Here is a 21,600-nt window from a genome sequence, read left to right on the forward strand (position 1 = left end):
CAGCGGGCGGCCTTCATTGTTGACTGATGCTGAAGATCAAGCTCTCGTTGCGTATATCATGCAGCTTGATAAACTTGGTGCATATCCCGACTCACAACACGTAATATCTGCGGCCAATCTGATGCGTCAGTCACGTATACCGCCCTGTGATCCAATTCAAATGAACTGGTACGGCCGTTGGCGTAAAAAACACCCGGAACTGCGACTTACCAAACAACAACCCGTCGAGATTACTCGCCTTAGTTGGGAGCAACAGATCGATCTTGTGGAGGCCTGGTATCGCCGCACGGCGGCTCATGCGGTAGAGCTTGGGATCACGGCTTCAGCGGCCTGGAACGCTGACGAATGTGGTACTAGAATCGGTGTGAGAGATGGCCGGATACCGGTATTGGTCGTGACGAAAAAGAGGCATGAAAAGCCACGCACCGCGGATCCGGCTAACCGTGAGAGTTGTACGTTGATAGGCGGTGGCAACGCTGTTGGGCAGTCGCTACCGCCCTTCTGTATCTTCACAAAGTGGCCAACGAGCGATTGGCTTGATCTGGATCTGCCTGAGGGTATCGTTTTTACGCGGTCAGAAACGGGGTTTTCCAACGGAGATATCCAGCTCACCTGGATACAGCATTTCAACCGGTATTCGTGGCCAGAAGTTGCTGCCGTGCAATCGATCGGATCTCCCACGTTGAAAGAGTGGTTTGGTCATGACTTTGACGTCAGATTCGACTTTGTGAACCGCACTGCGGCCAAAATCGATCCAAATTCACAGCGGGCCAAAACACGTATTTGGAGGTGGCTTTTTCTCGACGGCTTTACCGGCCACTTTGGCATGGAGATACTTGATTATTGCCTCAGATTTGATATCGAGATCGTTATTTTACCGCCTCATTCAACGCATTATATGCAGCCCATGGACGTATCCGTGTTCACTCACCTGAAAAACGAGTTGCAGGCGGTCCTGCATGAGCATATAAACACCGGTATTCCGGTGTTCACCCGCTCAGATTTCGTTGCTGCGATTCGAGTAAGTCGTTTTCGATCTACAGGTTAATTTAGCGGTAAACTGATATATCTTCCCTTAACTTAGCGCTGCTGGCAAACGGCTTTCACAACTGGCCACGTAATAAGCGGTTTCCAAGATACAGGCTTGTTTCCTGTCGACGGCACCAAAGTGCTCGCCAAACTGCGTGGCCACGCCACGGCAGCGAATACACCGCGATATCCGGACTCCCTTCCTACCGCTGAACGATTTTCACGGGCCAAATATGCGGCAAGCCGTATGGCGGCCAAGGCGCACCACTTTAGTTCAGATACCGTTGATGCTATCTCGGATTTACAAGCCGTTGCCAACGAGGCGATCATCCTACAGCAACGCGTTGCCCAAGAGCAGACGAATAAGCAAAAACGCCTTCAACGCGCTTCACGTTACAAAGTCAAAATGACGTTGAAGTCAAAAGACAAGCAGTTCCAGACCGCTAATACGTTAGAAGATATGCGGGTCGCTCACGAAGCCAAACAGGCGTTGATCGAGGAAACAGCCCTATACCAACAAGAAAAGTTCGTCAGAGATGCGTGGTATAGGGATAAGAATCAGGCTATTCAACGCTGGCGAGAAACAGAGGGCATGCCCAACGGGATTAAGATACAACAGAAGAGATATCTGGAGGACCTCGGCTTCACGCCGGAGAACGTTCCGGCGGTCAGGGAACGCCCTGGAAAAAGGAAGAAGACCGATTCACAGCCCTCACAGTCATGGTTCGTCGATAAAGGGCCAATTTCAGCTGGAAATACAAGTACCCAGATCAATATTACCGTGGATACCGACTCTGCCTGTTCTATCAGCATATGCGTATCACGATCCTCGCAATCAGCCTCACCTCCCGCCCCAAACAGGCCTTCCAAACCGTTCCCACGGTATATACCATTGGCTACACCCTCTCCCCGTCAACTTCAGGATACGAGACCGCTTGAAGACCGTTCCTCGCCGCCAATACCGGGTGGTAGAAAGGATGAGTTGGAAGTACCCGGGTCGCCTTGTGACCGCTTGAGCGACCGGAAAAGGGCGATTGAGCCAAAACTCCAGAAATAGATATCTACAGCGCAATTCACGGCTTCAATTTATCTGCAAATTCTAACCTTTTTCGTGGGTGTAGTGTTTACGAACGTGAATCGAACTTTCATGAGCTACTTTGTTAGCGATCTGCTAACAAATTTGCTGGCCCACGGTTTTTTCGAAAATCAAGGTTTTGTAACCCCCTCTTTGAGGGGGCCCACAACGAACAGCCCCCAAGTAGTCTAGTTTCCAATCGTCAAATGTCCAACCAAAGAGGTGTGTCCAATTGATTGCGGTGTTGTATTCCATCATGCAAGGTACGACGATTGCAGGTGGGGGATAAAGTGCTACTGGTTCGTGCGCGAGTTTAAGTGGACACTACTGGCGGGTCAATTAAACCTCTAAATTTCTATGTTCGATGGGCGTGGCCTTTTGTATCTAATACCAAGCGTCCTAATCCAGCTCTGTGTACCGGTCGAAAGATTATACAACAACATATAATATAAAACAGAGAAGAAAATTGGCATTAGCTTTTGGTTAACTTAAGAGCAGGTGCCGAATGCCGACTGGCATCCCGCGGCGCAATGGTCGGCAGACGTTCCACTAAGAGTCGAGTCATCAAGTTAGCATACTTGCAGCATCACCGCATCGCCATCTGATCATCAGAAGGCAAAGTAACAGGTAAAGAAACGGAAAAACTTACCACCATCCCCATTGACTTTTTAAGGGGTAAGGTTTACGGTAGTTAGCTTACTGTAAACAACAGGATGATCAACAATTGGGAGGGACAGCATACCTGCAGCAGTTGCCGGAAGAGGATCCTTGGCAGGTGAAGCCGGTGTTGCCAGCGCATGTGCCGTCAGGTGAAACGGTCAAGCCGCCGCCGCTGGGAGGGGGCGCCTGGCCAGAGCCACAGGTTCCAAAGGCTGACTGGCATCCGGCGTTGCAGTGGTCGGAGGATGACCCGCACCAGCCATATTGACTTCGAGTTGTTAAAACGGTAAATTAGCATACAGTGACCCCGGCAGCATCAACAAGATTCAGGGGGGGCAACTTACCTGCAGCAGTTTCCGGACGAGGACCCTTGGCATGTGAAGCCGGTAGAGCCACCACAGGTGCCGTCGGGCGTGGGTTTCAAGCCTCCACTGGGGGGAGGGTTGCCCGGGTTCGGGTTGGTGGGAGTGAAGGCGCGGTACCAGTTGGCGGCAGGGTCGCCCAGGCACTCGCCGACGGTGACCATTCTCAGGCCCCGTTCCTTGGCAGTACGGATCATGTGGCCGGCGAGGCGCTCGACGGTGGCCTGGTGGATGTCGTGGGCCAGGATGATGTGGCCGTTGCCCGAGTTGGTCAACTGCTGGGTGATGACGGCCTCGGAGGCGGCAATGTTGTCGGGAACGTTCCTCCAGTCTGGGAGTCGGTTCAGTCGTTAGCTTCAACGATCAACGGTCAGGGGTGGGGAAAGGTGTAGACATACCATCACTGTCAATGCTCCAGTTGATGATGTGGTAGCCCAGCTCACCGAGCTGAGACTGGCAGTCGGCGTTGCAAGATCCGAAGGGAGGGCGGATGTAGGTAGGGAAGAAGCCAAGGGCGCTGGCAAAGGCGGACTCGGGGAGGAGGACCTCGTTAGTGCGCTCGTCGCGCGAGATGACGGAGAAGTCCTGGTGCCTCCACGAGTGGTGGGCGATCTGGTGTCCATCACGGTGGGCGCGGTTGACGATGGTCCTGCCCTGGTCGGTCTCGACCGGGACAATGTTGTTGGCCGTGATGAAGAAGGTAGCCTTGGCTCCCTCGCGGCTCAGCAGGTCCAGCAGGGCGTTGGTAAATCCGCTGGGGCCGTCATCGAAAGTGATGGCAACAACGCCAGGCTGAGTGCACCTCTCGATGATTTGTCCATACGGAACGTTGCCGATCTTGGGACGGGGGACGTCCTTGGTAGATGTGTCTGCTCGCCTAGATGAAGGAAACCACAGAGTTAGGATATCGGAACCGTGTAAACAAACAACTCTTCGGTACCGGACTAGTCTTACTCTTCAAGGACGCCACTGCGGCGGGAATGGTAACCATGGGCCAGAGCAGAGGGAATGAGACCCAGAAGAGCAGCGAAAGTGGTGTACTTCATCTTGAACAGGGGATAAGGGGGGTGGTGCCTTGAGATATTAGTTACGAACGAATGTATAATTTAAACGAGAGTAGAGGCGTCCACGTCTTTCCTGGTGATCTAGAAGCAAACAGGAGATCTACGAAAGGTGGGATAAGGTCTACTTTATACAACATCTGCGGCTGCTGGCATACCACCCCCAAGGGGCCGGTGGAACAGAATAAAAAAACCTTAACGGCGTGACGAGACGGAGTAGAGTACCAGCCAAGACTGCTCTGACAAGCCTGCCTCTCAGGTTGGAGACCCGACCCCCCCTAACCCCGGCTGCAGGTCGGTTTCTTTCTTCCTTGGGATACGAACATTCGAATACCAAGACTGCAAGCCCCATAGGGCTAGACATTATGCAGAGTACTTTGCTACCCAGATGTTGCCACGGCGCTCAGGCGTGCCTGGTCACAAAAAAGGGGTACCCTCATTTGACTGTGGAATATTGCTTTGCGAAACATTACTTTCTTAGAAACTTTTTCACCAGGGTCTCTTTCCGGGAATCGCATTTTCCGCAGGCCTATTTTTTGCATTCTTCCGTTGCCAGCTTGTTACAGACACTCAGCTCTTCGCAGTCTGCTGGTTCTGCAGCCTAGCTGAGAAATCGGAAAAAGAAAACAAGCCCCTCCAATTTTATGACGCTATATGGAGGGTCAGGTGCATACGGTAATACTCGTCTCATTGGACTGCTCGGGATGTTGAGCTGTTCAGCTGCTGGCAGTGATGACATGGGGGGAATGCAATATTCTGCTGTGAACACGAGATGCATGGGACTAGAAGTACAAGACCCCCAGAATCCCCTCTTCCAAGTGGAATCGAAAAAATTTAATACGATTTTTCCAGTCTGAATTGTCTGCACTGGCTGGGCCTTGCCTGCCTGGCAATATTGTCTTGGCGAACATCACTCTGCAGGACACCTGTGCCTAGGCGCTGAGCTGGTGCGGCTGTCCTTCCCGAAAGGAGAAAAGATGTGGGCGTTAGTCATTCCCAGCTCGTAGCGAGGCTAGGTCTAAAAAAAAAAGGAAAAGAAGAAACGACGAGAAGAAAAAAGTACCCGCAGCCTTGATGCTGGTGTTGACCAGTCGCATCGGTGCCCTCGTTCGCTAACAATTTAATTCTTGTTGATCTCTTTTCCGGGAAACAAGTCGCAAAAGCAAACGTAGGCATCGGCGCATTGTCCTACTCATCGAGAAAAGAAAGAAAAAAAAAAAAAAGAAAAGAATATACACTGGCATGACTGGCAAACTGGGAAGACTGGAAAAACAAACAACCCAGGAAGGCTGTCGCCTCTGAAACTGACAGTGGGCCGTTCTGCAGCGCGGCTTTTGCTTCTTTTGTCGAAAAAAAAAGTGGCCGTCAAGTAGGGTTGCCGATTTGCCTGACCGCAGGTGAACTTTCGACATGAAAGCCAAGACTCCAACAGTCGGCCAAGGAGGAGCGGAGTTTACGCAGGTGAGTGAGGCTTAGATAACCCTGCGATTCCAATGCGACCTCCCACTTTTATTTCGAATGCCTCAGATGCTTAACCTTATCACATTAGCGAGTGGGGAAGGGTGTAACCGGGATGTATGGGTAGACTTCGGAGGTAAGCTGCAGCATTCGTGGTTGCTCGGTCATGAAAAAAAACAACACGAGCGGCGCACACATGAGAACACACCTCCCGTGCAGGAGAAAGAGTGGAAACCGGCGATCCCACCCTCCAATTGTCTCCGTGTAAGCCCGGTAAATTGAATTGCATCGCGATATAATTCCTCCGTACGTCGTTCGATTACCTGCGTAACTAATTAAAAAGACCCAGGTGTAACTTGGTGCACTGACCGCTACAATGTAAGGGAGATCTTTAACAACTATGTTCAACGCTTTCATTGGATGTTCGGGAATTTTATTTCTTTTCCTTCATCTCGTTCATCAGCCACACTAGATCACCCTAGTAACTCCTTCCAAACATGACATATTTCTGTGCGAGCTTGTCGCAGTCAGGGCTCAAGCACTTGGTGCCCTCGACCAGACCCTCTGGCTGCTCAAATGGAATGCACAGACTCTTCATGCCCATCGAAGGCGCCTTCTGACCATCAGCCTGCAACTCCATACCGGTGCCCTTGGTGATATCCTTGATGTGGTCTTCGCACTTGCCATCGAGGCAGTGAGGGATCAAGACCACGTTCTTGGAGTCAAGTGCCGGGACAACCTTCTCCCATTCAGCCACCACAATCCTGTGCGACCTGAAAGCTGCATCTGCCTTGTCGTACATGGCCTTCTGGATGGTCTCGAGCAGTTCGGGGACCTTGGTAGCCAGGTCGGCGATGGCAATAGAGCCCTTCTCGCCAGTGTCTCGCCTTGCAAAAGCAACCTGGTCTTTGGCAGCATCCTTGGGACCAAACTCGAGACGCAGCGGGACACCCTTGAGCTCCCAGTGGTTGAACTTCCAGGCGGGAGTGTAGCCGTCGCGCATATCCGACTCCACACGTACCCCGGCATCCTTCAGAGTCTTGTTCAGCTCATCGAGCTTGGCGGTATGTGCCGTCCTCTCCTCAGGAGTCGTCTTTGCGGTAATACCCACGGGAATAAGCACTGCCTGGGTCCTGGCAATTCTGGGAGGGAAAACCAAGCCTTTGTCGTCACCGTGGATCATCACCATGACACCGATGACACGAGTAGACAGACCCCACGAGTTCTGCCACACATGAAGATGTCCCTTCTCCTTCTTGGGGTCCTCGACCGTGATGTCAAACATCTTGCTAAAGTTCTGGCCCAGACAGTGGGATGTGGCACCTTGGATACCACGGCCGTTGGATGGAATGTAACCCTCAACAGTGGTGGTGTAGTATCCACCGGCGAACTTCTCGTTTTCGGTCTTCTTACCCCTAACGACTGGGACAGCAAGCAACTGCTCGTAGACTCCGGCATAGTGCTCAAGAATCTCGAGAACCTCCTTGCCTGCATCCTCCTCAGTCAAGTGGGCGGTGTGACCTTCCTGCCACAGAAACTCCCTTGCGCGCAAAAAGGGTGTCGTCTGCTTGGCCTCCCAGCGGACGACCGAGTTCCACTGGTTCAGACGAAGGGGAAGGTCGCGATGACTTCGGATCCACTTGGAGTAGTACGGGTACATGACGGCTTCTGATGTAGGACGGACAGCGACGGGAACCTCGAGGTCTTTGTCTCCACTAAAGCGAGGCATGGGTTAGCTGCATTGAAGTGACAACTCTGAATTTTGGTGACTTCCTGCGCTGCACTTACGCCTTGGTAACCCAGGCAAGCTCGGGCGCAAATCCCTCGACGTGGTCCTTCTCCTTCTCGAGCGACTTGGAAGACAAGAACATGGGGAAACTGGCCTCCTCCACGCCCATCACATCGATCTTCTCCTGGAACCACTTGCGGATCTGTGACCAGACGAACATGGCCGCGGGACGCAGGATGTAGAAGCCAGAAATCTCCGTGTAGTACTCGATCATCTCAGCCTTGAGGACCACCTCTTGGTACCACTGGGGGAAGTTCTCCTCCTTGGACACAGTGATACCGATGATATCGTCAGTCTTCTTGACAGCAACAGGGGCCGCCTTTGAAGCCTTGACGGCCTTGCTGGCCTCCTTTGCAGAGGCCTTGGCAGCCTTCTTCAACGCACTCTTTGAGGGCTCCGCGGGCTGCTCAGTAGACTGCTCAGCAGCAGGCTGAGCCTGGACCTTTGCCTTGTTCTCCTCCATGGTGGTGGGGTTCGCGCCTGTTAGGCGAGGCTTTGGTGGAAAGGTTGGTTATGAGGAGTATGCAAGGACTAGATGAAGGGGCACCTCAGTTTGGTGAGCTCAAGAAGATGCCGAGCTGGATTAATTGCCGTCACCAAGACATTTGCTGGTGATTCACACTATGGAAACTGAAACGGCGAAATTACTTCTATAGACGCAAACCATAGGAAATTTGTGCCCCGCATTTGGGCGCATCGCAAATCGGAGGCTGACATGAATTGATTCATGGTGGGGGAAGGGTGACGCGACTGGGTGCGCCCTTGGAGGGGTAGCCCGGCCCACTGATCACCGCCACAAGGCAAGCGTCAAGAAAGTGGGTACGTGGCTGTAGCTGTCCCAGCTATCTGACCAATCAAGTAGGCATATTTGAGCTTTATCTGATTTTCGGGAAAGGAACAACTGGAACCGCCGAAGAAAAAGTTCCCTGCGGCGGTCGGTAGAAGCTCCAACCCGCGATCGATACTTTGATGTGGGCTGTATCAAACATAGGCCTGGAATCTGACCATTCCTTTTGATACCCACCACAACCACTTTGAAAGCAAGCAGCCGTGATCCAAGGGCAGAAACAGAAGCCATGGCGACCATGTTTGAGCAGCCGCGCAACGGCACGCTGTTTCTCGGTGGACAAAAGATTTCAGGCGCCGACATTCGTGACCAGAACGGTGAGTGAGCTAGGTGCACCTTACACTAGTCGCCCGCCGAACATTTTACTGACAACAATGTTCGTCAAGTCCTCGCAACACAAGCCATTGCAAATGTCGTCAAGAGCTCGTTCGGCCCCAGTGGCTTGGATAAGATGATGGTTGATGATATTGGCGTATGTCCAACACCTACCCCTCCTTCAGGCGACCTTGGATAGCTTTCGTGGAATACTGATAGAATACTTTATAGGATGTTACGGTTACAAACGACGGAGCTACGATTCTCAGCCTGCTCGACGTAGAGCACCCAGCCGGAAAGATCCTGGTCGACCTGGCACAACAACAAGACAAGGAGGTTGGAGATGGCACGACATCAGTTGTCCTGATTGCTGCCGAGCTTTTGCGCCGCGGAAACGAGCTGATGCGTAACCGGATACATCCCACGACGATCATTACGGGCTACAGGCTGGCTCTCCGCGAAGCTGTCAAGTATATGAACGAGAACGTTAGCATCAAGGTCGAGAACTTGGGCCGCGAGTCGCTCATCAACATCGCCAAGACGTCCATGTCGAGCAAAATCATCGGTTCCGACTCTGACTTCTTTGCCAACATGGTTGTCGACGCCATGCAAGCCGTCAAAACCACCAACACACGGAACGAGACGAAGTATCCCGTCAAGGCCGTCAACATCCTCAAGGCCCACGGCAAGGGCTCGCTGGAGTCCGTCCTGGTCAAGGGCTACGCCCTCAACTGCACAGTCGCTTCCCAGGCCATGAAGACACATATCAAGGATGCCAAGATTGCTGTTTTGGACATCAACTTCCAGAAGGAGCGCATGAAGCTCGGCGTGCAGATCACGGTCGACGACCCGCAACAGCTGGAACAAATTCGCGCGAGGGAGGCGGGTATGGTCATCGAGCGAATCGAGATGATCCTCAAGGCTGGTGCCAACGTGGTCCTTACCACGAAGGGCATCGACGATTTGTGTCTCAAGTACTTTGTTGAGAAGGGTGCGATGGCAGTCAGGAGGTGTAAGAAGGAGGATCTGCGCCGTATCGCACGAGCCACCGGCGCCACTTTGCTTGGGACATTGTCGGACCTCAACGGCGACGAGCGCTTTGACCCGTCTTACCTTGGCTACGCCGAAGAGGTGGCGCAGGAGCGCATATCGGATGATGAGTGCATCCTGATCAAGGGCACCAAGGCGCATTCGTCCGCGTCCATTATCCTCCGTGGCCCGAACGACTTTCAACTAGACGAGATGGAGCGTTCCGTCCACGACTCCCTGTGCGCTGTCAAGCGTACTTTGGAGAGCGGTAGCATCGTGCCAGGTGGTGGTGCTGTTGAGACAGCCCTGCACATCTACTTGGAGGAGTTCGCCGGCACTGTGGGATCGCGGGAACAGCTAGCAATTGGAGAGTTTGCCCAATCTCTGCTTGTCATTCCTAAGACACTTGCTGTCAATGCAGCTAAAGATGCATCAGATCTAGTTGCGCAGTTGCGAGCGCGCCACGCACTCTCACAACGCACGCAGGACGGAGAGGGCAACGAGGACGAGAAGACAGTGGCCCGCAAGAAGGGTTACCGAAACTATGGTTTGGACTTGGCCCGCGGCAAGCTCGTTGATCAGATTAAGGTCGGAGTACTGGAACCCAGCGTCAGCAAAGTCCGCCAACTCAAGAGTGCTGTCGAGGCCTGCATTAGCATAATGCGCATCGATACTCTTATCAAGCTGGACCCTGAGCAACAGGCGGAGGACGATGGACACGGGCACTAGAGCAGAAAAACGGAACATTTGAAAACAAAAGATTTACCTGTCTCACATGGAAATTGTCCGACGAACCGAAACCTTGTATGCGCGATTGTCGCCAACGGTGCCAAGAGCCAGGCTTACGAATAGACAGCGGTAGACGGGCCGGTATAGACTGTATTCGTGTCCATGCTAACTAACGATTAGATGAAAATTAATTGTTCTTATCTGCGCAACTGTTGATCAAGCTAAGAAAGCGACAGAGTGCACTATCGCACGGGAAAACCTGTCATCCGAATCCCAATCAATCAGCACTGCTTAGTTGCTCCCGGCGAATGCACCAAAACTGCGACAAATCCGTGCATGCTTTGATGTGAGTTACGAAGAGAACAATTTCAGATCTAGTTGTGGTTTTGTTTCCCTCTCTGCACAATGAAAATACGCTGACTGACAAGTTGAAGTCAGCAACCACATTATTCCGATGCCAGTCTGTCTTCATTCCCTGTCGCCATTATCGCCTACTGTCGGCTTTAGTTTCGACGCCGTCCAAAGCATAGAGAATTGCATCCAATCATCAATCGTCATTCTTGCCTGCAGCTAATGCGTTTGGTTCTGCAGCCAAGGAAACCGCAGTCATCCAACCTTAAATGGCCTAGGAATAGGGACTAGATGCTACGCCAGTGACGTAAAAATACCCGGAGCGTGCCGACCTGCTGACCTGCTTTAGTTCAACAGAAGTGTTTTCATTCCAAGTGAGTGCTGGTTTCAAGGGAATTGGTTGGTCTTTTAGATTCAGCTTGCCAGCATATCCATGTTTTGCAGCCAATTGTGAACATCGAACATGGTCGTCAATGTTTTTTTTTTTGATCCGCCAATGGCGCAAACCACATAAATGTCTGCTGTCACTGCTTCCTTTGTTTATGTCAGGGGAAAGGTCGCATGATATTATACATAGATTGTTTTGCTCCAAGGAAACCGATTGGAGACTTCCCCTCACACGTTTCATGTACTTTGACTTTATCCTTCTCTTGCGCCTATACATCCACAGGTACTCTTTTTTTTGCTATCCACCGCCCCGCCAATGTACATGCAAGGGCGCGAGTGCACCGGGCTTCAAGCAGAACTCTGCAGCATCATTTGGAACATTGGCAGAAGTTGCTGAGTTGATCTTTATTTTTTAAACATTTACCTCTTTAATCACATGCACAGCCGGATCCGGATACCCGAAACTCCAGCGCATTGGGCTTGCTGTCAAGAACCTTTATGAAAGACTTTACCCACATAATTCTTCTGCTCCGCCCCCCGGCACAGTCCAGCAGACACGACCTCGTTCAAAATCCGCCAAAATGGGTTCAATAGGCCAAGACCTACCATCAGCATCCTCACCCAACCTTGTTGTGACGGAAGCCACTGCAGAAGAGCTCAGGCGAATCTGGATCTCGACATACAACAACTGGGGCCGTGCCCTCTCTCTGCCCGACTATATCGAGCGAGAGCGTTACATCACCACTATACCTGGCTCCAGCGAGGGCCGGATGACGAGCTGGGTTCTCGTGGAAGCGGATAAATCACCAGAGGAGCGACAAGTGCTTTCGTCATGCGACACATGGCGTAAGCCTGCGGTGGCCATCTCACCAGGTGGCAAGCACGTTGAGGACGGCATTGCGCATGTTATTGGAGGGGTCTTTACAGCGCCTGAGTTCCGCAGCAAGGGATATGCGAGCAGGATGATGACCGAGGTCAGCAAGATCCTCAAGTCGTACCAGGCCGACCAGGTCAGCCATAGCCACGGCAAGGCGGTTCGGCAGACAAATGGGAAAGGAGTTTCAGAAGTCAACAAGGATGGTCAGTCCTCCGTCCTGTTCTCGGCGCTGTACTCGGACATCGGCAAAGGCTTCTACGCCAAGCACGGGTGGCGTCCATATTCCAGCACCCACATATCGTGGACTCCAACACACTCAGATGACGCCACACCTACCAGCAGCGACGCAAGCGAGAACCCCCACCAAGTACGGCCCCTCCAGGAGAGCGAGCTTGCAGAGCTCTGCGCCATCGACGAGCGATTGATCCGGGAGCGTCTCCCCGCCGAGGCGGCGCGGACAGGCAGGCCGGCGGTGGCCATCATCCCCTGCCTGGACAATGTGCAATGGCACCTCCGGCGCGAGGAGTACGTCACATCGCACATGTATGCGGACGGACGTGTCCCGTCGATCCGTGGCGCCGTGTGGGGTCCTCCCGGCGGCCGCCTGTGGGCCTATTGGATGCGCGGCTACTACGGCGCCGTGGAGGACAACACCCTCAACGTGCTGCGCGTCGTCGTCGAGAACCCGGACGATGCCCGCGTCGAGGACCTGGCCGAGGGCTTCCGGGCCATCGTGGAGCTGGCGCGCGCCGAGGCCGGCAGGTGGGACATGGGCGAAGTGCAGTTCTGGAACCCCGAGGGCGTGGTCAAGGAGCTCGTCCACAGGTGCGGCGTCGACTACGCCGTGGTTCACAGGCAAGAGGAGAGCATCGCCAGCCTGATGTGGTACGGCGAGGGTGGGGAGGATAGGGAGGTTGAGTGGATTGTCAATGAGAAGATTGCGTGGTGCTGAGTTGACTATTATTTTTCTTATTTTTTTACACATTTTCATTTCTCTCTTTTTGCCTTTTTTCTTCTTTTCTTCTTTTTCGACCTTGGGTCTGTTTCGCATTTTTTGGTCGTCATTTGTTGTGCCATGTGATCACTGTGCTACATGGGACTGTTCATCTCGTTTCTATTTTTCTTTTCTTTGGGGTACTGGCAGGCGCACTTGGCTTTGTTTTTTGTTTCGCATTCAGCTGTTCTAACAGCGTGGTTCCACTGGCGCCATCATGGCTTACCTACGATACTTTGGCATGCTTACCGCTGGAATCCACGGTATTTCGGCGGAAAAGATTATGAAAAAAACATTAATCTAGAGCGACGGATTGAGCTATAATTTAGATCCCAGGAAACATACATGGAACGCTGTGGGATTTTGTCTATTTGTTTCTTTATTCGCATATGGTGCCTGGATTTAAAGTGTGCTTGGCGCAACCACTAGCTGCAGCTATATGCCGTTGTCGGGATACCGTTAACCCCTCTTTCGGATCATGGCCGATTGATGTTGACGCCAGCAGTCAGCCCAAACTTGTTATTATCACGAGCTTATTTGGGAGTTTCAATAACCTACCCATCTGCCTGTATACCAGCATAATCTTCTACCTTCTTTACCCATTGCAAGCTTTCCTATTACCATGTCCAAGCTCACAGACTTCAAATTGCTGTGTTTTGACGTATACGGCACCCTCATTGATTGGGAAACGGGCATCATCGCAGCTTTGCAACCACTCATCGCCGCCAACAACGCCAGCCCCAGCAAGCATGAGCTCATGGAAGCCATCCACAAGGCCGAGGCCAAGCAGCAGGCAGAGACCCCGACGATGAAGTATGGGGACCTGCTAGCCGCCATCCACCCGCAGGTGGCACGGAACCTCGGCTTCTCCGTGCTTCCTACCGAGGCGGAATCCCGCACGTTCGGCGAGAGCGTGGGCACCTGGCCCGCTTTCCCCGACACGGTGGACGCGCTGAGGCGCCTCAGCAGGCGCTACAAGCTCGTGGTGCTGTCCAACGTCGACCAAGTGGGCATCCGCGGCAGCGTCTCGGGCCCGATGGAGGGGTTCGAGTTCGACGCGATACTGACGGCCGAGGAGATCGGGTCGTACAAGCCCGACCTGCGCAATTTTGAGTACATGCTGCGCAGGGTCGAGGAGCAATTCGGAGTGACCAAGGACCAGGTGCTGCAGACGGCGCAGAGCCAGTTTCACGACCACCACCCGGCCAAGGAGATGGGCATCAAGAGCGCGTGGATCGCGAGGTACGGCGCCGTCATGGGAAACCTGGAGACGTTAAAGTATGATTGGAAGTTTGCGACTCTGGGAGAGATGGCGGATGCGGTCGAGGCGGAGACGGGGGCGTAGAAGGGCGAGCGGGATGCTTTTGTGCCTGTGGTTCTATCTGGTACAGTGCGTTGAGTAAGCAATGGTCTCACCTGTAAGTACCTAGGTACATATCAAGATATGTACGTCCTGGAGGAAGTCACGCACCTCTCCCTAGTGGTATGGGATTGGTCAATAAAGTCTTCCGCGCGGGGGGCGGGCCTAGATCCCTTACTTCAGCCCTATAATTCTCGCCAACGGTTCTCAGAATTTGGCCTTGCGATATTGCCAATTCCCAGCTGTGTGAGGGTTTGAGCAAGCTTGTTTGGAAGCTTTACTGGTTTTGGTTAAAGTCCGAAAGTTCACAGAGCCAACAGATCTCAGCCGCACCAAGGTGTGCCCCCTGAGCTGAGTGCCAAGACTATACCAACTCGAAGCGTGATGATGCCTAAACAACCACTTGATCTCTCGACGGTGTGTGCAAAGCTGTTGCTTTTAATCTGCTCAGTGCCTTCAACCTTATAGCACACGGCGAGTCAAATAATACAACGTCGTTTCCATTCTGTTAATGCCATTCCATCGAGTGTTTGCGCCAGATCAACCATCTCACATCATAGTGTATCTTATCAACCAAACAATTTGAAGGCTGTAGCAAAAAAAACTTTGAGAAGCATGAAGCGGCATCACCAATCAAGGTCCGAGGAGTCATACCCCCGCCCCTTCAGTCGGCTTCTCCTTTTGCTTTTGGCATCATCAACCCTCACATCGGCGCAAAAGACGACAGCTGGACCCGCGGCCACAGTATCACTTTACAAGCAGACCGACTACTCGACAGCGCGCTCCTGTGCCGTAGGCTGCCTTGTCTACAATGGCATCTACCACTGCGGCGTGCACGCGGGCTACCAGGACCTGGGAATCGGGCTGGGCTGCGGCTGCGGCCCGGTCAATGGCTGCTACTGCAACACCAAGGTCGCGGCCGAGGCGAGTTCTTACGTGAGCTCGTGCGTCAGCTCCAGGTGCGCGGCCAACGTCGCCGACTGGAAGACCGAGGTCGGCAGCATGATGAACATGTACGGGACGTACTGCGCCACGGCGAACGTGGAGCCCACGGCCAACGCAGCAAACGCGCCAAACCCGGCGGGGGTCACGGGCAAGGCCGCATCGGGGACTTCGCAAACCAGCGCGGGCGGGGGAAGCAGGACAGGGGCTGGGCTTCCCGTCGAGACGGGTGATTCGGGCGGGGGACAGCAGCAGCAGGGTAGCGGTGGTGGAGACTCGGCGAGTAAAGGCGGCCTGAGCCAGTCAGACGTCATCGCTCTGGCGGCCAGTTTGGGCGTCGGGGTGCCTAGTTTGATGATTGCGGCCGCAACCCTGTGGCTGCAGATGAAGAAGAAGAAAAGCAAAGCCCAGGCTGCGGAGACGGCTGCAAAACCCCCCTCTGTGCAGGGTGGGACGTCCCCTTAGTGTGTTCAGGGCTGCTTAGCTTGCCTGTCCTGGTTGAGTTTGCTATAATTAAGGTTGACAAGGTTCTCCAAAGTTCGGCAGAACCACCAAACTGGATAGTAGCCGCAACTTAAAGCACGCCTAAATGAGGGGGCAAGGGTTCACTCATGCTTCTAGTTTCCCACTCCATCAAAAGCAACTGTGGCTCGGATGCAAAAAAAAAAAAAAAGTTGCTCTCTAGATGCTGTTCATAATTTGTCTTGCCGCATCTATCCCGAATGGAAAGTCTCACTCGGATTTGTTGAAATGGTTTCACGTGTTTTGCGAAGCCTGCTACACAAAATCAGCATACCAACCTAGGTCTAGAAGCACTTGACGACGCAACCTGGATGCACAATTGCCCTCCTGTCGAGACATCGAGCCGCGGAGATACGACAAGGTGTTTTAGCTGCCTGTCAGACCTCAATACGGGTGAGGTGACTTGGGTCAGGTACAGAAGACAGGTACCTAAGGTAGCTACCTACCTACATAGCTACCTAGGTACCTACCTAGGTACCTACCTGCTTACCTACTTAGGGTAACTCTTACATATCCGACTGGCGAATATGATGCAGAAAGCCAGACTAAATGCGTTACACAAGTTCGTCGGTCGCAATTGACCAAACCTTTCCCAGTTTGTCATTTTGTGCTTTTTGTTCGAAATCTAGGCCAAAGAAGGAAAGGCTTCAACATGAATGAGTGCCAACCTTGGCAAATTCATTGTCGGAGCTAGGTTGTCATGTTTTATACTTCTCATATGTCCATACCCAAGATAAGGTAGGTACCTTACCCACCCACCCACCTTCTTCTTACTCTCCCACCCATGCATGCCCTTCCCAATCTGGGCCTCGTCTGATGTCAACAGAATTTTGTATCGCCAACGCAGGTACCCAAGATTGACAAGGTATTTTCCAGTCCTACCTAAATTATGCGTACAAAACTGCCTGTTTCAGACCTGTCCCCAAGTCTGGGTCCAATCGCCATTTCGACTCAGTCTGCTTGCATATGTCACCAAAAGTCAGCACCTGCCATTTGCGGAGGTTCGCAGTTCTCCTTTGTCGTGCTTCTTGACACATTTCCCCCAGTGGCTATCCCAAACATTCCTCAGGGTGTCGGAAAAAAAGAATAAGATTTGCAGACACCAGCAGTCCGGTAGTTCAGCATGTTGAAACCCGTGGCACTTCGGGGTCTTGTTTTTGCAGATCTTTGGAGGGTCTCGATCCGGCATTCTGGACTGTTTCGCTTCCGCCGACCATTCTGACGCAAAGCAATCATGAATCAGATGGATGGCACCTGGGGACTGTCATGGCCTACCCGAGTCGTGGTCGCACTCGGTGCGAGAGCGTCCGTGTTATTAAAATGGCAGACGAACAGTTCTTTATCTGAAGTAAGGTTTTCTGTTATTATTCGGTCGATCTTCTATCATCAGATATCTTTTTTGTCTTGGCTCACGAATGTGACTCGATTCCCCCTCTAGAGACCAACTGCACCGGCCGATGTCATTTCGGACCATCTTCCTTGCCAGACCAATTCAAGCTCGCACAACAACCCGGTCTCGCCCAATCACTCTGTGACCATCGAAAAACACACGTCAAAATCTACGATGGATTTTCCCTTCAGGTATAGCGCCGCAATCTTGGGTGCTGGACCGGCTGGTTTTGCCCTGGCGGCAGACCTCCAAAACCACGGGACGGAGACCTTGGTGTATTCACACCCGGAACACCAACAGCACGCCAGACAGGTGCAGGCTCGCGGTTGTCTGGCCGTCGATGGCGTCTTTCGTTGCGTCCAGAATGTCCACATTACCACCGACATGGCCGAGGCCGTTCAGTTTTCTCGGATCCTCGTCCTCGCCGTCCCCTCCAGCGCCCAGGAGAGCATCCTGCAGCTCCTTAGACCTTTTGATCTTAGCCAGCATACTATAATCGCCGTGCCCGGTAACCTTTTCTCGCTGGTCAATGGGCTCCGGGTGGCCAACGTCCTCGAGACGAACCTCTCGCCCTACTCGTGCCGCATGGATGACCAGGGCAGGCTGCTGGTCTTTGGAAAAAAGAAGCGCGTCTTCATTGCCGCGCTGCACAGGGATCGCGTACGATACAGCGAGGTCCAGGCTGTGTTCCCGCGAGTCGACCTGAGGTGGTGCACAATAATCGAGGCCTGCCTCTGCAACATAAACGGCACTTTCCACCCTCCGCTCGTCCTCCTCAACGCGGGCCGCATAGAGGACACGGCGGGTGATTTTTTATCATACCGGGACGGGCTTACCCGGTCAGTCGCCAACGCGATGGAGGCCATCGATTTGGTGCGCAGCAAAATCGGCGCGGCGTTTGGCCTGCGCATAGGCTCGTCGCTGCAAATCTCAAACGAATGTTACGACCAGCACTTTGAGGACCTCGTCGACCTGGGCAGGCATTCACCGCCGCATAATAAGCTCCGGGCGCCGCCGACGATCCGGAACCGCAACATATCGGAGGACGTGGCAGATTTGTTGGTGGCTTGGCACTGCCTGGCCCAAAAGCTTGGCATTGACGCGTCGCCCATCACGGCCGTTATTGTCATGGCGCAGATGGTCATGGGCGAGGACTATATGCGGACGGGGAGGAACCTGGCCAAGTTGAAGCTCGAGCACGTCTCGAGAGATGAGCTGGTTCGGCGGTTTGCGGCCCTGCCGGTCGGGGCCCCTGTGGTAATGTCATCATTAGGAGAAGTTAAAGCTAGTTTATAATTAATTCGATGTTGGGTTTAGTACATGCGGTTTTTTATTTTTTTTTTCTTCGGAAAGATTAGTCTGTTTTTTTGGAGACATGGTTCGAAATCTTGTCGTACACAAGACGCACATACAGCACAGGAAGGAACCGAGACAAAGGATGTAGGATAACCGGCTATCCTCAATGCAGCCACGAAATAGGATGCAATGCCGTCGGGGTCAAGACATGGCACGGGCTTCAATCACGCCCGAGCGAGTTTGCAGCCGAATGCGGTGGCATCGCATCATCTGATGAACAGAGGGAGGGTCTGTCTTGTTAAATCGAAATCGTACCAGTTGTGTTGAAGGACTCGAGATGCGGGACTGGCCTCTATCGGCTCGCATCTGCCCGTCTGCCATTTGATTGACTATGGATTCAGCTGTGTCACAGAAATTCATGGTATTTTTGTATTGGTGCTTGCCAATATATAGCGGATGATTAGGAAGAAACAGTCGAATAAAGAGTTTTACTGTCTACCTACCCAACCCATCTCGACAAGCCCTATTACTATCACTGATTGTATACATTATATCCCCAAACCAAGCCGCGGGGCGAGGCTATGGCTAGTGCCATCTGCCATTGGTTGCCTATTAATCATTTATAGCAATCAATGCTTCTTTTTATATTCCGCTGTACTTGCTCATTTACTAACTCCCTAACTGGTTAGATGTGTGCCCAGTTGTCGCGTTTATTTTCCGTATATAATGAAATTGGATGATTCAATAAAGTTCATGACGTCTGCACGAGATTCAACCCTTCCCCCTACCTCTTCTCTTAAGCTCTGAAGCATACCCTTATGGTTTTAAAAAAGGTACCCACGACGTGCTCCGTTCGTACTTGACATAACAGAGTCTAATGGGGTCATCCCAGGTGTCGGCAAATCGTAAAGATCCGACCACGTGCTAGTCAGGATGGCGGGGGCCCAAACTTTAGAAAGTGTGCAGATTTTGTCCCATTTTCCTACAGTCTTGGTGCGTGCCAAGCAACTGCTGTTTATAGCACGCTAGAGCGTGAATCACATCTGATACTCAAAGGTGGGGTACCCTACTACCAAAAGACACTGTGTCTAAGCGGCATGTTGAACTACTCGCATGTAGGCGGGTCAACAAATATGTCCCTTGCCGTCGACCGCCCCAAACCAATAGAAACAGACAAAAAAAGATTCTCGATATGGGCGACTCGAAAAGTGCAACCGTCGTCGCTGCCGAGGTCTCAGTGGTCGAGGTGTGGTGGGAGCCAAGCGAAGATGAAGATCCGCAAAATCCTCAGAATTGGCCGGATTGGTCCAAGTGGCTCAATATTATCACAATCTCATCCATCAGTTTCATAATGTAAGTCAGCAGAGGCGGTTGTTCCTGATGCATCTACACACTAACGCAAATGAAACCTCCAAAAAAAGGCCATTCATATCATCCATGGTCGCTCCAGCTGTTCCTTTGATCATGACAGACTTGAACACAAAATCCGACACCTTTGCTACGTTCATCGTCTCCATATTTGTCCTGGGATTCGCTAGCGGCCCGCTCATCCTGGCGCCGTTGAGCGAGCTCTATGGTCGCGTTCGCATTTACAATGTCACCAATATCCTACTCACCACCTTTACGGCCGGCTGCGGCTTTGCCCAAACGACTGGCCAGCTGCTCGCCATGCGGTTCCTGTCTGGGTTTTTTGGCGTGGCAACCGTCGCCATCGGGTCTGGAAGCATAGCGGACCTTATGCCGAAGCACAAGCGCGGCAAGGCCGCGTCAGTATGGTCGGCCGCGACGGTTCTGGGACCGACCATCGGACCGATAATTGGAGGAAAGGTCACCGAGGCTGCGGGCTGGCGGTGGCTATTCTGGTCCATTTCCATGGTTGTGCGTCCCCACCCCTGTCTTTTTCAGAATATATTGAACAACCTCACAATGTGCAGACTCTGATAATATTTGATCCAGGCTGGCGTAATGACAATTGCCTCCTTCATCATCCTTCGCGAGACTTACCCAGCTGTCCTCCTCGCGCGAAAAGCGGCACGTCTCCGGAGGCAAACCAACAACCCAAACTACCGTTCTCGCCTTGCATCAGCCGTCTCTCCCGCTCATCTTTTTGTCAAAAGCATTGTCCGACCCACGCGCCTACTCCTTTTTTGTCCCATGGTCACCATCCTCTGCACCTACGTCGCCATCGTCTACGGCACGTTGTATCTACTCTGGTCGACGTACTCGTTCATCTTTGGCGAGGTTTATGGCTTCTCCCCTCTAGCCACAGGCCTGGTCTTCCTGCCCGGTGGAATCGCCACGCTCCTGGGCCCGCCGTACGTGGCCTACTTTAGCGACCGCACCATCAAGCGGCGGACCAAGGCCGGGTACGAGGTGACGCCCGAGGACAGGCTGCCGCCCGTCATCTCCCTGCCCGGCACGGTGCTCTTCCCCGCGGGGCTGCTCATCTACGGCTGGGCAGTGGAATACGGCGTGCACTGGGCGGTGCCGATGCTCGGGACGGCCGTGTCGGGCTTCGCGAGCATCCCCATCTTCATCGGCGTCCAGACGTACCTCATCGACGCGTTCGAGGAGTACGCCGCCAGCGCGGTGGCGGCCAATGCCGTGCTGCGGGGCTTGGTGGGTGCGCTGCTGCCGCTGAGCGGGCTGGCGCTGTATCGGTCGCTGGGCTGGGGGTGGGGGAACACCCTGCTTGCCTTTTTGGCCGTCTTGTTCGGGCCGGTTCCCGTCTTGTTTGGGGGCAAGTACGGCGCCATGATTCGAGAGTGGTCCAGAAGGGATATGGAACTTTGAGCCGCGACGAACCCTACGACTGAAACATAACATAGACAGTAATGTTTATTTTTGTACATGCCATCTGTGCTTTGATGTGTCTACTTGACTATGCCGTGCCATTTTGACAGCGCATCCTCGTTTCCTTTTCTCCAAACTTACCTTGAGAGAGTAGGCAGGCAAGTAATGTAGTAGGTCTCTAAGCAGTCAAGGCGTTTACATACTGTTTGTATTTGTGGGGAGGCTTTATACTCGGTCTTGGGTTTTGTAAGTTTGTAACATATATTTGACTGCGCACTTGGCCCCGCAGAAGTGCAAAGACCAATACGACATTCAAAGGGTCCCCGCTGATTTG

At 52.9% G+C, this 21,600-nt stretch overlaps 8 protein-coding genes across 8 annotated transcripts; 6 read left to right on the forward strand and 2 right to left on the reverse strand.

Annotated features, from left to right (window-relative positions):
• Nucleotides 1-2,416: 2,416 nt before the first annotated feature.
• Nucleotides 2,417-4,362, reverse strand: MGG_14966 (uncharacterized protein). The gene is made up of 6 exons (XM_003719345.1): nt 4,081-4,362; nt 3,525-4,003; nt 3,109-3,457; nt 2,847-3,032; nt 2,754-2,768; nt 2,417-2,653 (listed from the first exon to the last, which is right to left on the reverse strand). Exons 1-6 carry the CDS (start codon nt 4,170-4,172, stop codon nt 2,593-2,595), a joined length of 1,182 nt encoding a protein of 393 aa, XP_003719393.1. The 5' UTR covers nt 4,173-4,362; the 3' UTR covers nt 2,417-2,592.
• Nucleotides 4,363-5,862: 1,500 nt separating this feature from the next.
• Nucleotides 5,863-8,152, reverse strand: MGG_10357 (prolyl-tRNA synthetase). Its single transcript, XM_003719346.1, has 2 exons — nt 7,434-8,152; nt 5,863-7,360 (listed from the first exon to the last, which is right to left on the reverse strand). The coding sequence occupies exons 1-2, from the start codon at nt 7,895-7,897 to the stop codon at nt 6,124-6,126; spliced, it is 1,701 nt and encodes a 566-aa protein (XP_003719394.1). The 5' UTR covers nt 7,898-8,152; the 3' UTR covers nt 5,863-6,123.
• A 226-nt stretch (nt 8,153-8,378) lies between these two features.
• Nucleotides 8,379-10,563, forward strand: MGG_10358 (T-complex protein 1 subunit alpha). The gene is made up of 3 exons (XM_003719347.1): nt 8,379-8,598; nt 8,668-8,753; nt 8,828-10,563. Exons 1-3 carry the CDS (start codon nt 8,511-8,513, stop codon nt 10,352-10,354), a joined length of 1,701 nt encoding a protein of 566 aa, XP_003719395.1. The 5' UTR covers nt 8,379-8,510; the 3' UTR covers nt 10,355-10,563.
• Nucleotides 10,564-11,673: 1,110 nt separating this feature from the next.
• On the forward strand, nt 11,674-12,921 carry MGG_10359 (uncharacterized protein; the record flags this gene model as incomplete). The annotated part of the gene is made up of 1 exon (XM_003719348.1): nt 11,674-12,921. One exon carries the CDS (start codon nt 11,674-11,676, stop codon nt 12,919-12,921), a length of 1,248 nt encoding a protein of 415 aa, XP_003719396.1.
• Nucleotides 12,922-13,525: 604 nt separating this feature from the next.
• Nucleotides 13,526-14,725, forward strand: MGG_10360 (haloacid dehalogenase). The gene has a single exon (XM_003719349.1). It carries the CDS (start codon nt 13,586-13,588, stop codon nt 14,306-14,308), a length of 723 nt encoding a protein of 240 aa, XP_003719397.1. The 5' UTR covers nt 13,526-13,585; the 3' UTR covers nt 14,309-14,725.
• A 213-nt stretch (nt 14,726-14,938) lies between these two features.
• MGG_10361 (uncharacterized protein) lies at nt 14,939-15,730 on the forward strand (the record flags this gene model as incomplete). The annotated part of the gene is made up of 1 exon (XM_003719350.1): nt 14,939-15,730. The coding sequence occupies one exon, from the start codon at nt 14,939-14,941 to the stop codon at nt 15,728-15,730; it is 792 nt and encodes a 263-aa protein (XP_003719398.1).
• Nucleotides 15,731-17,351: 1,621 nt separating this feature from the next.
• Nucleotides 17,352-18,473, forward strand: MGG_10362 (NAD/NADP octopine/nopaline dehydrogenase; the record flags this gene model as incomplete). The annotated part of the gene is made up of 1 exon (XM_003719351.1): nt 17,352-18,473. The coding sequence occupies one exon, from the start codon at nt 17,352-17,354 to the stop codon at nt 18,471-18,473; it is 1,122 nt and encodes a 373-aa protein (XP_003719399.1).
• Nucleotides 18,474-19,665: 1,192 nt separating this feature from the next.
• On the forward strand, nt 19,666-21,266 carry MGG_10363 (uncharacterized protein; the record flags this gene model as incomplete). The annotated part of the gene is made up of 3 exons (XM_003719352.1): nt 19,666-19,826; nt 19,895-20,351; nt 20,430-21,266. 3 exons carry the CDS (start codon nt 19,666-19,668, stop codon nt 21,264-21,266), a joined length of 1,455 nt encoding a protein of 484 aa, XP_003719400.1.
• Between the last annotated feature and the right edge of the window lie 334 nt (nt 21,267-21,600).

This window comes from Pyricularia oryzae, chromosome 6 (assembly GCF_000002495.2).
Source record: "Pyricularia oryzae 70-15 chromosome 6, whole genome shotgun sequence".
Taxonomy (NCBI): domain Eukaryota; kingdom Fungi; phylum Ascomycota; class Sordariomycetes; order Magnaporthales; family Pyriculariaceae; genus Pyricularia; species Pyricularia oryzae.